We start from the raw sequence: 16564 nt of genomic DNA, 5'->3' as shown, positions 1-16564 counted from the left end.
GAAAGCACTTAAGCATGTTCTTAACTCTACCTCTATTCAAGAAACCACATAGGCAAGTGCTTAAAGTTAAGCATAAGGATTTTCCTGAATGGGGATGCTTTCTTGAACTGGGGCTTTAAGTGTGTACTCTTTTCTTAATACAACTAGGAATTTTATTTGATCTAGCTTCTTCCTTATATCACCTACACAAATCTGCAGTCTTACAAAGATGACTGGGAAGCGGTTTAATTATATCAGGAATTGCTTCACCAAAACATGTTTTCAGAATGCATCTGAGTCAAAGTATTCCTAACTGTATGGGACATGAACTTGGCTTTGTGTGGTAGATAAACAGACAAATTAATAAGGTAAATGGAAGAATAGCCCAGGGGGAAATTGTTCTTCATTTCCCATAAAACCAACTTGCCAAAAGCAGAGCAACAGAGGAAGATGCTACTAACAATCTGTGTTGCTTTGAGACAATCTGACCACATCAGATAACACTTCCACCCCTCTAAAGAAAAGTCTTGTATTGTCACAAGCTCTGGAGGTTCATCAGGAGGTGGACACTAAAGCTGACAATTATGAATGTCAAAACCTGACATACTGAAAAAGAACTGAATATAGAAATTAAAATATAAAAAGATATTTTATGTTAAGTGACAGAGTAACTGTTGAAGTCCTAAAGAAACAGATCAGGAAGCTATTTAGATGTTTAAAGTCTCTTTGATACAATGAGTTTTAGAATTGAACTTGTGATTGTCTTAGTACACAAATCTTCTGAGACAAGTAAGTTAACCTTTTGTGCCCCCAAAAACCAGAACTCTTCACTTTAATTTGTTTCTGAAGAGTGCTGTAAACTTGTAAGTCAATTATGCAAATTTGTACTGGCGGTCAATTGCCACTTTTGTTTTATATTAGAAATAATTGCTGAAGTTTACCTTCACCTAGCCAATTTACTATTCAACTTAAAAGTTTATATTTAGTCTCTACAGGAATATTTGATCAACAAGGTCTATTTTACATTGTTGAGGGCAATTTTGAGTTTGGAAAAAAAAAATCAACCTCTGTGAAGTTTTCCTAATATTTTGGTTGGTTCTTACCATTTTATCAAGGGAACCTAACCTTTAGATCCTACAATCAGCTTTTCATTTTTCACAAATCCCATTCTGCCACCTTATTATGAATTTTGATTAGTTGTATAGAGACTCAGCCCTCCCCCTTGTTCATGAAAACAAAGACCAATTCATATGAACTAAATCATGCTAGGGAATAAAAAAATGCACAACATGCTGCGGAGAGACTATGACTGTACAAAACCACAGATGTTGAAATTGGCCCCAAATCACAAGATTTTTGCTAATTTAGCCATGGTAATCAACAGTTTACATAAAAGTGCTCTTTTTAAAAGCCAGGAATATATTCCCAAAGAGCTCCACAGTTTTCTTTGAAAGGTATAACAAATATTCTCTCTATATACTATTACTTCTGTTTCTGCGAAATGTGTCAGACTGCTACTCCCATAAAAACGAACTTTAAGTTCCATAAGTCCATACTGTATTATTAGCCCTCCCCTAGGACTGCACTAGTCCTTTGTTCTGAATTACTCATAAGGTACTGTACAGTAGAATGTCACTCTATGTTTCTGCAAATATTTTTGCTAAATGTTGCTATTTTACTAAAGGTTTCCAAAATGTCCAACATCCTCAATATTTTCAAAATATCTAAATCAATACAACTTCATGCCTTTGTTCTATTACATTGGGCAAGGTTTTAGCAGGAAGTTCAGATAATGGAGCAGTATCTGCAAAGTGGCAGTCATCCTTCCTCAAACAGACCCATTTAATGCTGCTGCTGTATGTTGGTATATTTCCTCGCAGCAGTTTATCGAACCTATGCACTTGTTCCTATCAACTCTGACTTGTTTGATTTTTCCGTAAACTGAACAGATGAATGTTGCACCATTTTGTTAAACGGGTAAAGGATCATTCCAAATATACGTAAAACAAGACATTTTTCTGGCTTCTCTATAGAAACCACGTACAACTACTTAATCCCACTTTACCATATGATGTAACTGCATAATTTACAAGTCACGGCATAAAATCTACTTGCCCACACTTTACCCCAATGACCAATGACAGTGAAAAAGCTCATGTTATTCTACTATCTCATCCAAAAATATTTCTTATCCTGGGCAAGAGGATGATTTTGCTTTTGTTTAAATCATGACTCAGTGTCTTTTAATATAAAAAGTACAGATTCACACATTTTATGAAAGAAGTTCTTACTTACATCTGTACTTTTCTTCTAGAAGACCCTTGGAAAGAGACATCAACCCAATCTTCAGGGACTGGACTCTGATTTTTCCTGTCCGACCCCTGAAATTGCACAAAACTATTAGAGAGCTTAAATACAGTTAATATTATAGTATAGGTTCATTTCAAATTCAAAACACCTGGCAAGTTATACAAACTATACCTAAATTCTTTAAACAAGATACTTCAGGTCTTTAGAACAGATAATCACATTAAGGGAATTCTCCTTCACAAAAACTAAACTTGGGTACACGTCATCTTAACATTTCACATTACCCCCAAAATGATGAAATTTAGCACTATAAAAATCATAGCCTTATTTGATAAATGTGATCTACACAACAAAAAGTACACACCAGCAGACAGCTGGGAAGCACACTGCACAGTGAGAGATGGGGCTGAATGAAGCTGAGCTCTTGTACTGTACAGATTCATTAATGTTTTTTACCCACTGTGCTTCATCTTTCTTTTTAAACATTTTGGTGTATCGATGCACCAGTACATAAACAGCTGAATGTAAATGCTAATTAGAGAACGTGGAGCTGTTCGCAATATGACTTCAGACTCATGCTGTCTGACATTTTAAAAAAATATCAGGATACACACTGGGCTCCAAACGATACAATTTTAAACCCATAAGCAAAATGCAGTTCATAATTGGTACTAATGTGATAAAGTCAGGAAATGGAAAGAAAGGACCATCATTTAAGAAAATTCAGAAACTGCACTAATTAAGGACTTGCTGATTTTTGCCTTTACTAATGACCCTTCCAACGCTGAAAAATATGCACATGCTTCATTTCTGACATGGTGTGCATGAGAGGAGTTGTTAAAGCAACACACACGTTTTTGTTTTCAAATAAACAAACAAAAAATGTTTTGAACCAAAAAGTGAAACAAATGGGAAATTTGTCAAAACCAGAACTGTTCACAGGAAAGGATCGATTTTGATAAATTGTTACTTTCTACTTCAAAAAATGTTGTCAAAAAATTCTGGACCAATTCCAGTCTCAATCTCCGCTCCCAGGCTCCTAGTCCAATTTCAGAATCCCCCATTCACCCGATTCTTTGTCCTCATCCCTGTTATTAACCGATGCCAGTTCTTCCCCCGATATACCAGCTCCTTGTCAGATCTACCTTCCCTTCCCCATCAATACCTTCCCTACTGGTTCTCTGTCCCAGCCTCTTTGCCCAGCCAGACCAAGTGTTTCTCTTGGCTCCTCATCCAGTCTCAGTCTCCTCGCCATCTACTGGCTCACATTCCCATACAGCGCATTTTCCTCCCCAGCTCCCATTCCTCTTGACCAACCAGTCCTAATCTTCCTTCTTGCTCTTAGCCTTAATCTCTACCCACCCAAATCCCCAAGACAATTTCTCTCCCCCTTTTTCTTGCCAGCCTCCAATCCTAGTCCCCCTATCTGGGCTCTTTGTCTCAATCTACTCCTCCCAAACCCCAAACATGCTCATTGCCTTAATCTACTCTCACAGCCCCTCAAACACAGGGTGGAAGAGGAAGCTGCCTGATTTGAATGCAGAGGGATAAAGAACCTCTCTTCCGCCTCTGCATTTGAATCAGGAAGCTTCCTCCTCTATGCTACCAGGACCTGGACCTGACACAGCACATATTAGCCCAGAGCTGCAACTACAGGTTAAGTCCCGCTCAGCCTAGGATGAAGAATGCCCAGTACACAGAGCATCTTTGGGGAATTTAGCTGTTAAAATATAAAAAGTTTACACTGAGCATGTGCAAAATGCAATTTTGCACAGGCCTATAAATTGGCCATATTTGGGTGCATTTTTACAGGGATAGGAAACGAAACATCCCTAACACCAAAGCCACACCTCTCGTCACCTTCAAGTCCCTACTTCAAAGCATGGAGATGCTAGAGCTTTCCAAAGAAAAGGTCACCAGAATTTTTTAGGCTGGGCAAAACAAGGTATTTTTCCTGGCCTCATTTTCTCAGAAACAGCTGAACCATTTTCACTGTTATTTTCAAAAAAATTCACACTTAGCATGGAAAATTTTAGCCCAAACAGTTGAATTTTTGCCAAGTTATAAACAGCTGAAAACAGGGTTCCTATAATGAGAAGTGGATAATCTTAATAGGGCGCAGTGCTACCAGCCTGACCTATCATTTGAACACAACACTCCAGAGTCTAACATCACTATACTGATCTAACGACATTTGGTATGACACAACTCAGATGCATCATCATAAAGATTACATGGACAAGACAATGTAATTTACTGTGCACCTATCACTGCAGCAACTCAAAGTCATGATTTGTTTGTTACTTCACTGTGGGATCCAAATTGAGAAGAGTCCATAAAACCATTCTAAGATATGTTGGAGCAAAGTTGCCAGTTCTTGATTAAAAGAGCACAATATGTGAGCCAGCAGGAAGACTGGAATTTGCTGCCATTTGACCTAATTTCAAGTAAAAAAATGGGACAAGATAAAAAATTATAGTAAATACAACATCTATGAATGGATCACTGGCAATTTTACAACAACAAAGCCATGATTCTTTGTAGGAGGAGCAAACCACAAATGAAAGATAATGAGGTGGCTCTAGGAGAACAGCTTTGAGTCTTACAGAAAAGCTTGGGTCTATAACATTGCCTAGCATACGCATCACAGACAATTGGACACAGAACGCAAGACAAAAAGCACACCCAGCCTTTCAAACAGGCATTTATACAGAAAAGACCCCTCACTTCAGGAGACCTTGACATTTGAAAAGATTAAATTTCCCTCCAAAATACAACAACCTGATAAAGTAGTTACAAAACCAGCGGAAAACCCATACAAGTTTCCTTATGGACACTATGTGGTTCATTTAGGGTTCTTTGAATTACTTTCAGATAAAAAGAATGGGTCATTGACCACCATAGGGAAACACACTATACACCACATATTGTGTTCACCTTAACACAGGTGAAGCAACTGCTTCGGGGGGGAACTATATTTTACTGTAATCTATAAGCTTGTTAGCCCATTTCCATGTAAGTGACACATATATTTCCTAAGACTGGACAATGTATGATATCCATAAGAGATAATAATGTACTTATTTATTTATATGTGCTTTCAGATTAATAAAATTTATGTAAGTGTCCTAGTGCAATAACCTACCTGTGAGATTTATTTAAAAACCCATACGAAGTACTTGACTCCTCACACAAACACTTCTCTTCCCTCTATAAGACATTTAAAACTATTTCACATTGTACCTATAAGTTATATTTTCAATACTGTATTTTTAAAGGTGTTCTAGACAAGCCAAAATTTTCTCAAGGAATCGAGTTTAAGACTGAAACATATTTACAGGCAGACGCTAATCAACAAAATAACCTTTTGGGTCCCTGAGAATATAAAGGCTGCAGGGAGTCTGCTCCTTTTTTCTATCGAGCTTGAAGAATTAATAATTCTCCATATGTCAGAAAATAGCAAACACAACAGACTTCATTGTTGTCAACTGTCTCTAAAAAAAAATTGCTTCTTTTTAATGGCCATATACATCAGTAAGTGAATTTTACTACAAACTGGGAAATGTTCCATCTGCAAACCACTAATTAAATCTCAGGTTGACAAACAGATGCTTTTGTAGGAAGTTTAATGATTTGAAACACTGTACATGTATAACATGATGCAATAAACAAAGGAAATGTCAGGAGACAAATTATTTCCTTTCTAAAGGACATTTCAAAAATGGCAATTTAAAATGATTTCCCAATCTTTAATATTTTTGGGGATGGAGAGCGAGGGGGTGAAGATGGAAAGAGAAAGAGAATATTTACTCTCTAATTTTGAGAGTAAGAAATCTAATATTTTTCTTATTTTGTACCCTAAGACTTCTGTAATCAGTCTAAAGAGTTTCGTTTCAGACATCATATCAACACTTTCAACACAATAACCAAATAATGTTCCAATGATAAATACAGAGGAATCAGAAGTTAATATTCTCCTTTGACACTATCCATTTTCTGATACTAAGCATGCAACAGCTTCCAAGTCAAGGAATGTATCTGAACCTGCCCCTCTCTCTGTTTTCCACTGATACATTTGTGATGAACTGGAAAAAATGTAAAAAGAAAAGGAGTATTTGTGGCACCTTAGAGACTAACCAATTTATTTGAGCATAAGCTTTCGTGAGCTACAGCTCACTTCATCGGATGCATACTGTGGAAACACTTTCCACAGTATGCATCCGATGAAGTGAGCTGTAGCTCACGAAAGCTTATGCTCAAATAAATTGGTTAGTCTCTAAGGTGCCACAAGGACTCCTTTTCTTTTTGCGAATACAGACTAACACGGCTGTTACTCTGAAACCTGGAAAAAATATCAGCTTTATTTCTTATGAATATTGTGTGTGTCTCAGTTTCCCTGTTCAACAGACTAACACGGCTGCTACTCTGAAACCTGTTCAGCTGTGTATTGCTACCTGCCTGAATGCATAGAGTTAAATCGAAGGAAGCTGTTAAGGCGCTGATGAGGGGCCCAGAAAGAAAGTTAAAATAGTGACATGATAAGACAGCCAGGTACCCAGCTTCAAGGGAGTTAAAACAACAATGGCTGGGCCATCAGTTGAGGGGAGAAGTCACCTAGCTGGTTGTATCCAGGCTAGGATATCCTATGGATGGCTCTGGAGCTGTGAGACTATCCCACTTCGCAGAGTCCTAGAGCCTAGGCTCAAGCCTCAGCCCAAATGTCTGTACTGCAATTAAACAGCCCCCTTAGCCTAAGCCTTGTGAGGCCCAGTCAGCTGTCACAGGCCAGCCACAAATGTCTAATTGAAGTGCAGACATACACTCAGAGACAAGAGAAGACTGCAAGGAGCCTGGGCTTTTTCTCCCAGCTCAGAGATGGAAACTAAGCCAGATCTGCACCAGTGATGAATAGAAAGGTTAAACTTAGGTAAGAGAACATGCACATAGGTCTCTTATTTTAAATCCACTTTTCTAAGCACTGTGTATCTTTTGGGCAAAATAAATCATGCTTTGTTTTGAAGAAGCTGTCTCTTACTGCAAACGTATGCTGTCACAGACTCCCAAAGAGAAACCCCATGGTGTGGGTGGTGTCTTAGAGACGTTGGAAGGCGGGACTGAAACTCTCTTATTTCTCCACAAGCAAGGCAACATTGTCAGCATAATCTTGGTCTGTGGTACCCATCGGACTGCAAACGAAGCCCTGATCTGAGGCTGGGCAAACTGTGGACGCCACCCCAGGAGAGGAAAAGGCCTGAGGCCTGAAGTTTGAGGAGGTGCACTCAGAAAGACCCTTAGTGAACCTAGGCTGGTAACAGTCACATTAGTTATCTAAGGGCACAGCTTTCAGACCCTTCTGTGGCTCCCTGTCCCCTAAGAACTTCACAAGATAAATACATGGTAGGTAAAGAGCCTCGCTAGTTTATAACTGCTGGTTGGTCAGTCAAAATGTAAATGAACCTAACAGGGGTGAGGGAGGAAATTCTCCTCAGTAGGTTGGAAAAAGGGAACTTGGCACTGGGGAAGATGGGAATCCCTCATCTATCAGAGGCCCACTCTGCTGTGGATCCTTCTGGGCCCACCCCAACTAATCATAAGTATTTGGGTGACAAGAGCATATGGAGAGTGTTCATGTGCCCCACATATGTACTTCCTTCGTGGGGGATCATGAGGGAGGAGATCTGTAATGACGTACATAGAAACTGATTAGTGATGTTTTAATGAAAACTGTATATTGGTGTGATTTTGGGACTGTTTTACTGTATGAAGTTTAAATCAATAAGGTGCAACAGCAGAGGGTTGAGGGGGAGGGAGACAAGAACCGCCCTGGAGTACTTGGGAGATGCCTCTGCTCTGTTCGTTTTGAAGTGGGAAGAGATATGTGACAACTTGGGGAATCTATGTACAACATATGAATTCTGACTGATTTTATGAAATCTACAAATAAGTAACCTATAGTGTGTATTAAAATCAGCCATGCGCATATCAGAGATCACATACTCTATCTGGAAACAGCTACAGGACAATCAAAGCAGTCATTTACATGGAATGACTCTGCCTGGCAATACAGTGAAATTTGGCCAAGCTGCAGGACACTGGTTTTCTGTCCCGTTCATCTGCAGGGAGGAGGGTTGGAGAAGTGGAAATGCTGCAGCAGCAAAAAAGCAACAAGAAATAAGGTGTTGGAACTGACTTTGAAAAATTCAAACTCTATGAGGTCCAGGAAACACAGAGACGTACTTTCCAAGCTAGAAGGAACCTTTTGATCATCAGATCTGAACAAGCTGGAGGGAGCGCGTTACATGGGCCAAGAGAATGAACCTGAAAGCTGATCAGGAGCAGAGGAGGGTCTGGGGACCCTGAAACAACTGAACTAACACCCAGTGAGCACTCAGTGTAGTGGGGACACTGGAAGGAGGGATTTTGTGGGCAGATTTTGTCCAGTAGGGGGGCTCAACCAAGGCTGTGAGAGAAATATAAGCTTGGAAGAATTTGATTTAAGGGGGAGCAAACATTCCACTGTATATACACAAACCGTAGAAAAATATTTCCATTGATGAGAAGCAAAATTTACAGATAAACAAAGTGAGAAACTTCCGTTTAAGAACTTAGAGCCCCACCTTAATGTGTATAAAACGTGTTGTAATGAAGGCTGCATAAAGCACGTATTTACAACTCTATTAAAAATTATGGTCTGACCCCTCGCCATTGAATTTTCTGTAACTGTGAACATTTAAAATGACAAGAACTGAAAAAGTGGTTAAAAATAATCAAAATTATCTGTCAAAATTATAAAAAAAAAAGAGAATCAAATTCTGACAAGCTTACAGATACATAACTATTCAATAAATAACTGAGATGTTCCCTGTTGTAGCCCTAGAATTGTGGAGTTATTTAGGTAGAGTAACTGATTAAAATAATTCTGAGACACAAGGTGAGTGAGATAATATCTTTTATCAGAGCAACTTCTGTTGGTAGAAGGTACAAGCTTTTGAGCTACACAAAATTCTTCAGGTTGGGGAAGGAAGCAGAGAGTGTCTGAGCTAAATACAAGTTGAGACAAGATTGTTAAGGAGAAGGGGTAACCTGTGGTAGGCAGTCACTTGAAATGAAGTGGGCAATAGTGGGTTAGACTGTTACCCATAAAGGGTTTGAAGTGGGCAACTAAGGGTAGAAGGCAGTGTGGCATGTTACAAATTGCTGTAATGAGCCATAAAACCCCAGTGAAGGCCACACCTTTTGATGTCATGAAATTTATGAATTAGTTATAGAGTTATGAATTTAAGTTCCCAGGCTTGCCTTTTGAAGGTGTTTTGCAAGTTTCCCTTGAGGACAAGTATTGAAAGGTCAGAAACAGAGTGATCACTTTGTGAAAAGTGTTCACCTATGGGTGATACGGTGTTTTTGTCTTTTATTATTTTCCTGTGAGAGTTCATTCAAAAACGTAGTGATTGTCTTGTTTCACCCACATAGTTGTTACTGGGGCATTTGATGTACTGAATGGGGTACACCATGTGTTGGATAAGCATGTATAAGACCCATTAATCTTGAAAGGTGTGTTATGGAATGTACGATCATTGTAGCAGTGGAGAGATACTTACTAGTTTTTCATCTGTTGTTCTGGCAGGATCTGGTGCCACTCTGAATTGGTGTCCTGGTTTATGGGGAGTTTGCTTCTGATAATGAGCCTGGAGAGGTATGTGTGGGGGGCAGAGAAATTGGGTAGTCTAAAGACCAGCAGAGGGGCTTCCTGAAAGATTTCTTTCAGGATATTGTCCCCATGAAATATGTGTTGTAATTGATTGATGATACCTGTAAGGGTTCCAGTGTGGAGTGGGAGGCGACAATTATAGGGAGTGCAGTCAGTGAGTTTCTTTTTCCTGCAGTGAAGCAGGTTTGCCTGGGGTATTTGGGTGGCCCTTTCCATGATGCAATCTACTCTTTTGGTGCAGCATCCTTGTTTGGTGAATGAGGTTTTAAGTGTGTTAGGTGTGTATCTTGGACTTTCTCCTTGGAGCAAATTCTGTGGCATCTGAGTGCCTGGCTGCAGGTAACAAATTTCTTGGTGTGTCTGGGATGGTTGCTGGATCTGAGGAGGTAAATGTGATGATAGGTGGGTTCCTTGTATATTATTGTTTGCAGCATTTTTTAAGTTGATCATGGTGTCCAATTGATGCTGGTATGGGAGTGGTCTAGAGAGATGTTGATGGATGGGTAGTGGTTGTTTAAGTTGTGGTGCAAGTCCATGAGGGAGTTTAGTTCATCCGTCCAGAGGATGAAAATATCATCTATGTATCACTGGTTTCGTGGTGCATTTTTCTAGAGATTCTTCCTCAAGGTGGCCCATGATGTGGTTGAAATTGGGGAGCCATCCTAGTACACATGGCTGCAAAGTGTTTGTTGTTAAATGTGAAGTGGTTGCGGATAAGGATGAAATGGATGAGTTCGGTGATGTGTTCTGGGTGGATTTCTGAGCATTGTGTATTATCTTGTGTGTGTCTGAGGCAGGCAGTGAGGCAGTCATGGTGAGGGATATTGGTGTATAGGGAAGAGATAGTCATGGCCAGGATGGTGTTCTGAGGGAGGTTGTTAATATCATGGAGTTTCTGGATAGCTGCTCCTTTGTCCAGAAAGTAGTTTAAGGGTGGTTTCTATGAGTCTTGATACTTCTTTGGTAAGAGTGTCATGGCCAGATATGATGGGTCTGCCTGGGTTCCCCGGTTTGTGTGTTCTGGGAAGCATGTAGAAGAAACCTGGGGTGGGTTGTGGGGGGATGTGGTTGCAGAGTTTTTCTTAGAGTTGTCTGGGGAAGGATTTGATGGTATCTTTAAATTCCTTTGAGTTCTTCATAGTAGGAGGTGTGAGAGTTGTCTTTGGCCTCATTGACATAGTCATCGCAATTAAGGACTACACTAGTGTCCCCTTTGTCTTCGGTTTGAACACAATCTGGTGGTTGGATTTCAGGGACTGTGTAGTTATCCCCTCAGTGGTAGAGAAACTGTGATGGATGTATTGTCTTGAGATTTCAGTGTCAATTTCTTTTCCTGAGGCATTCGATGTTATGATCCAGTGTGTGGTTTTGTTCTCTGGGAATCAGATGATTCTTATTTCTGTCAGTGGGGACGTGGTAGTTGTAGATAGTGTCATCTTTGTTGTGAAATAATTCCTTAAGGAGGAAACGGTAGAAGAATTCTTTTTGTTCTCTTCATTAGTATATTATCAGGTTCTGTGGTTGGGCGGAATCAGTCCACTGGAGAGTTCAGATACTTCAGTTCTGGTTAGGCTGAGGTGGGCAAACTTTTTAGCCTGAGGGCTGCATCTGGTATGGAATTTTTATGGCGGGCCATGAACGCCTGGTGAGGGAGGGGTACTCTATGGGGTGTAGCATGGGAGGGCTCTATGAGGGATGTTACCGAGGGGGTGGGAAGGGAAGACTCATGGGGTGTGGCGGCTCCACAGCAGCAGTATTGGGGACTCCTACTGGCAGTGACACCAAGGCAGCCGTACCAGGTGCGGCCCCTGAGTGGTTTTGAGGCTCTCGAGGTCGGGGCTGTAGGAGACCATGAGGGGATTGGGCGTGCTGCTGTGGGGGGGGGGGGGAGGGGCTGCCACATAGGAGCAGGGTTCTGATCCTGGAAACACCGTGGTGAGGTCACGCCTACGCAGCGTGACTCTGTATGCTGGAAGATGGTGCTCATCAAGGGAATTATGAGTTAGGGCTGGGGAGCGCCAGGCAGGTGGAGCGGGGCAAGCTCCTGACCCCACTCTCTGGCGGGAGCACTGGGCAGTCAGAGCGGGGCAAATCCCTGACCCTGCTCCCCAGTGGGAGCTTGAGGGCCAGATAAAAACGTCTGACGGGCCGGAAGTGGCCTACAGGCCGTAGTTTCCCCACCCCTGTGGTTGTGGTAGTCTTGCTGGGCGGATGTTGTTAGGGTGTTCTTCAGTGTCCATGTTGCCCAGTGTTCAATATCTTGGTTTCTGCGGGAGCCGGTTGTTAGTTGGTTGTGGAGTTGTAGTTAGTTTCACTGTTTGTGTTTGTGTTGGATGGCTGTTATCAAGTTTTTTTTTTTTAAGAGTTATTTTGTAATTCTGGCCATTTGTTACCTTTAAATTTGGAATGGATGCTTTGCAGGTTGCAATGTTCTTGGTGCTTCTCTGGTTCGGCACCCAGCACAGTAACACTAATTACCAAATGAAGGACACACCTCCTTTACATTTTTTATGCTTCTAGGGTAGCATTTTCCACACATACATACATACATACGCTTGTATTCCAGGGCTTTTGAGTAGGTGGGATAAGAAACAGGCCATTTTAAATACCCATAGAATCACCAGTGAATCGAATCAAACTCAGTGGCACCAGTGAATCAGACAGAAACTTTATCAATAGGAACAAATGCATGTTTTTCACTGAAGTATTAATTGAAGTTTTGCTATCACAGCTTTTCTCTCACCACCCAAAAAGAACATCTCAAAAAAAAGGTAGACAAATCTAGAGTGCTACGCTCTAGAATCTTCTCTTCTCTACACATCATGCCAAGTACAACCCCACTGAACTCACTGTACACATGGTATACATTTTGTGTATACTACATTGAAACAATGAGCTACACGCTGTAAATAAGAACACGTTACTTACGTATCATACACGTTGAGCAGCCAGTTGAGACACATATCTACACAGAGAGGAACATTCACCAGGTCCTTGTACTTCTCTTCAAGTCCAGTGTAAGTAGTAGTGAGACAACTGATCACATCCTGGACACCAAGGAGCTGGTCGTTTTGGCTCAACTTGTGCTCTTTGAAAACTTCATTTGTTCTGTTCAAATCCAACAGGTCCACTAATAACATAATAAAAAACAAAACAAATAACAATGATGCCTCATCACTGGATTCAGTGTTTGCCTCCTGAATCCTCATGTCATTATAGCATTAATTACAGGCAGGTTAGCTGAAGCAGCGGCTTAGCTGTACTAACACTGGTGAAACACTCCTGTTAAGCAGGGAGCTACAGCTTTGGCTGTTTTTGTTTCTTATTTGTTTGTTTTCTGGGTTAGTTTGGGTTTTTTAATCTTACAAGCAAACAGCAAAAACACTCTGCTACTCAGCATAATGTTTAAAAACAGCTGATGAGAACTGTATGATCAGAGAATTCTGCCCTCAGCTGCAGAATTCAGATGGGATTCCACTCACTTGACTGAGAGTCTTCTGCAGCACTCAGAAAGCAGAATCTGGCCTTGACTGCTAAGGTGTCAAACTAGCATTGAAGGGCTCTAGTAGTGTAAAGCTGTGAAAATTCTTTGATCATAATATTTGATAGTAATGTGCATTACGGATGCAATGAGGACTGATTAACTGAATAGTAGATGCAGAATTATGAAGATTTAAAAGAAACTAAGCCCTGGTCTACACTAGGACTTTAGATCAAAGAAAGCAGCATTAAATCGATGTAAACCTGCACCCGTCCACACGATGAAGCCCCTTTCTTCGACTTAAAGGGCTCTTAAAATTGATTTCCTTACTCCACCCCTGACAAGTGGATTAGCGCTTAAATCGGCCTTGCCGGGTCGAATTTGGGGTACTGTGGACACAATTCGACGGTATTGGCCTCCGGGAGCTATCCCAGAGAGCTCTATTGTGACCGCTCTGGACAGCACTCTCAACTCAGATGCACTGGCCAGGTAGACAGGAAAAGAACCACAAACTTTTGAATCTCATTTCCGGAGACTGCGGGAACTGTAGGATAGCTACCCACAGTGCAACACTCCGGAAGTCGACGCTTGCCTCGGTACTGTGGAAGCACTCCGCCGAGTTAATGCACTTAGAGCATTTTCTGTGGGGAGACACACACTCGAATAAAACCGATTTCTAAAAAACCAACTTCTATAAATTCGACCTTTTCGTAGTGTAGACATACCCTAAGGAGAAGCAGCTTGATGTAATTTTCATCTTATATTTTTATCCTGTTAGTCAAGGTGATAAAGTGCATAGTCATGCAAAATCTTCAGGCTCCCTTCATAAAAGAACACACTTCTGCTATGAATTTCTGATGGATAACAAGGAGTGGTGATACTAAAAAGCACACTCAAATGTAATAGTGATCATGAAAATCTAATTATCAGCTGGATGATGAGAAAGAAAAGGCGGCTTTTATTGAATTCTTTCAAGTCACTTTATGTAATGAAAAGAGGCATATCTTTGTCTAAAAGAAGGAAGGACAGTAAAAGCCAAATGGTGGCATAATTCTCAGTGACATCTTTAACTACACAAGTTGGAATTTTAGCAAGAAGTAGTGGCAGTTTCCTGGCATCTTTTCCCATATAACTACAGTATCTATAGCATGAATTTGAAACTCCATCATTCAAAACTGTTTCTTTGTGGGCAGAGTTATTAGTGTATTAACAGTATAAATGTCACTTCTCAATGGAAATAAGTCTTGACAGTTCTAGGATGAATTATAAATTGCTGTATACCAGGATAAAATAAGGACCCAAGAATAGGGTGACCAGATGTCCCGATTTTATAGGGACAGTCCCAATTTTGGGGTCTTTTTCTTATATAGGCTCCTATTACCTTCCACCCCGTCCCGATTTTTCACATTTGCTGTCTGGTCACCCTACCCCAGAAGGGCATCAGTCTTTGTGCAGCGTCAGATTGGTTCAGCATGGCCTGAAAAATGAGATACGCAGAAAACAGACACCATAACGGCAAAAACTAGAATGTTACTGGATGTCTAGCTATCTTTCTTCTGCCTATGAGCAATTCAGTTGAACCTCAATGTTTTCTTCTACTACATAGAAGGAGATACATGATTTAAAGAAGCCTATGTTCCCTTTCCCCGTTTTGTCCAATCCATTTTCCTACACACCTTTGTAAAAATGAGACTAAGGCAATAAAAGATTTCCTGTATATTCCTTGCTTTTCCCTTTCCTGACACATGCATATTGTACTCTGACTTTACAGCACTCATCCATACAAGATATTAGATTCTTGTAGGTTGTTTTTGAAGGAGAAGTTATTGTCAGATATCTCAGGCTTGGGAAAAAACACTACACATGCACAGGCTGGATAGGGGAGGACTTACTATAGCAAACCATTTGTTGGAATGGTAGCTACTATGCCTTGCAGTATCAGGGTAACATTATACAGTAGTTGAAATGAGTGAAATATACCCAAAATGGCACACAAGAAAATTAGAATTCAAAGATTGAAACATACACAGTACAATAATCTTTTATTTCATATTCTGGGGAGTCAGAAGCAAGACTATAAAGTACTATCAATCTTCAAACATATCCAGTCCAAGAGGGTTGAAGAGTATGTCATTTTTTTCACACCCCCTGTGCGTGAAATACAGGAAAGAACTCAGAATTGTAAGGTTGTCATAACTGGTGTCCTTATAAATTGTATTATTATTCTTTCTGTGTTGGTAACTGCAACTTCCCCAGTATTAAAACAGAACGTCTTCATCCTTGTTAGTTTATTTCATTAGGGCAACGGGAACTTCCCACCCCTTTTGAATGCTAAAAAGGAAGTAATAATGTCTGGAACTGGATGTTCCTAACACAGTGGCCTTTGCAATGAATACCTCTGTGCAAGCAGATAATAGAGCTACTCTATTGACTCTAGGACTTCACATGTTATGCTTATGAAGATCTTCTACTAACAGCAGTGCTTAAGATGCTGGAGGAATTCAGCTTTTAAGCTTTATACCTCACAACACATGAAGGAACTGAACACACTTTAAGGGCAGTATAGTTAGAGCACTTAAAGGAAATATTTCATAGTTATGTAAATTAAGCTAATAAATCAATGCAAGTGTAATCATGTCTTGGATAAGACTAATTGCTTGTGGAGTATGGCAAGAAGGAATTTACCCTATCCCAATGTATAGCACTGCTCATCTGGCTGGTTTAATCTGGACATAGGAGGTAATCATACAAAGCCATTAGGTACTGCCCTCAGTCAGAGACAGTATACTGAATTCTACAGACCTGTGGACCAGGTCGCAATACCACGCACTCACTTAAGTGAAGTTCTTTCAGTTCATGTGCAAATCTATACCAGTGGATAAGTGGACAGAAAAAAAAAATCTCTCTTCTCAAAAGGTCAACTTTTTTAATACAACAGCAGCAAATAAGTTAGAGGGACAATTTTGTGTACTCCATCATATCCATGCAAATGAACTAGGTCAGTCTCTGGCTGCTGTACATGGCTACTGATAATTATATTTTGCACTGAAATAGCACCTTACATGAAAAAATCTGAAAGCACTTTA

General features: G+C 40.4%; 1 protein-coding gene across 1 annotated transcript in view; it reads right to left on the bottom strand.

Annotated features, from left to right (window-relative positions):
- The window catches only part of UTRN (utrophin), a 528745-nt gene that overhangs the window by 102726 nt on the left and 409455 nt on the right, over positions 1 to 16564 (bottom strand). The window contains exons 62-63 of the mRNA XM_077813162.1: positions 12926 to 13127; positions 2275 to 2360 (exon numbers count right to left, since the gene is read on the bottom strand). Of these exons, the coding sequence (XP_077669288.1) occupies positions 2275 to 2360; positions 12926 to 13127 (288 nt within the window). The remainder of the gene's footprint in view (positions 1 to 2274; positions 2361 to 12925; positions 13128 to 16564) is intronic.

The sequence above is a fragment of the Eretmochelys imbricata genome, chromosome 3 (assembly GCF_965152235.1).
Source record: "Eretmochelys imbricata isolate rEreImb1 chromosome 3, rEreImb1.hap1, whole genome shotgun sequence".
Taxonomy (NCBI): domain Eukaryota; kingdom Metazoa; phylum Chordata; order Testudines; family Cheloniidae; genus Eretmochelys; species Eretmochelys imbricata.
The sequence above is the reverse complement of the archived record's forward strand: the minus strand, read 5'-3'. Positions and strand labels throughout refer to the sequence as shown.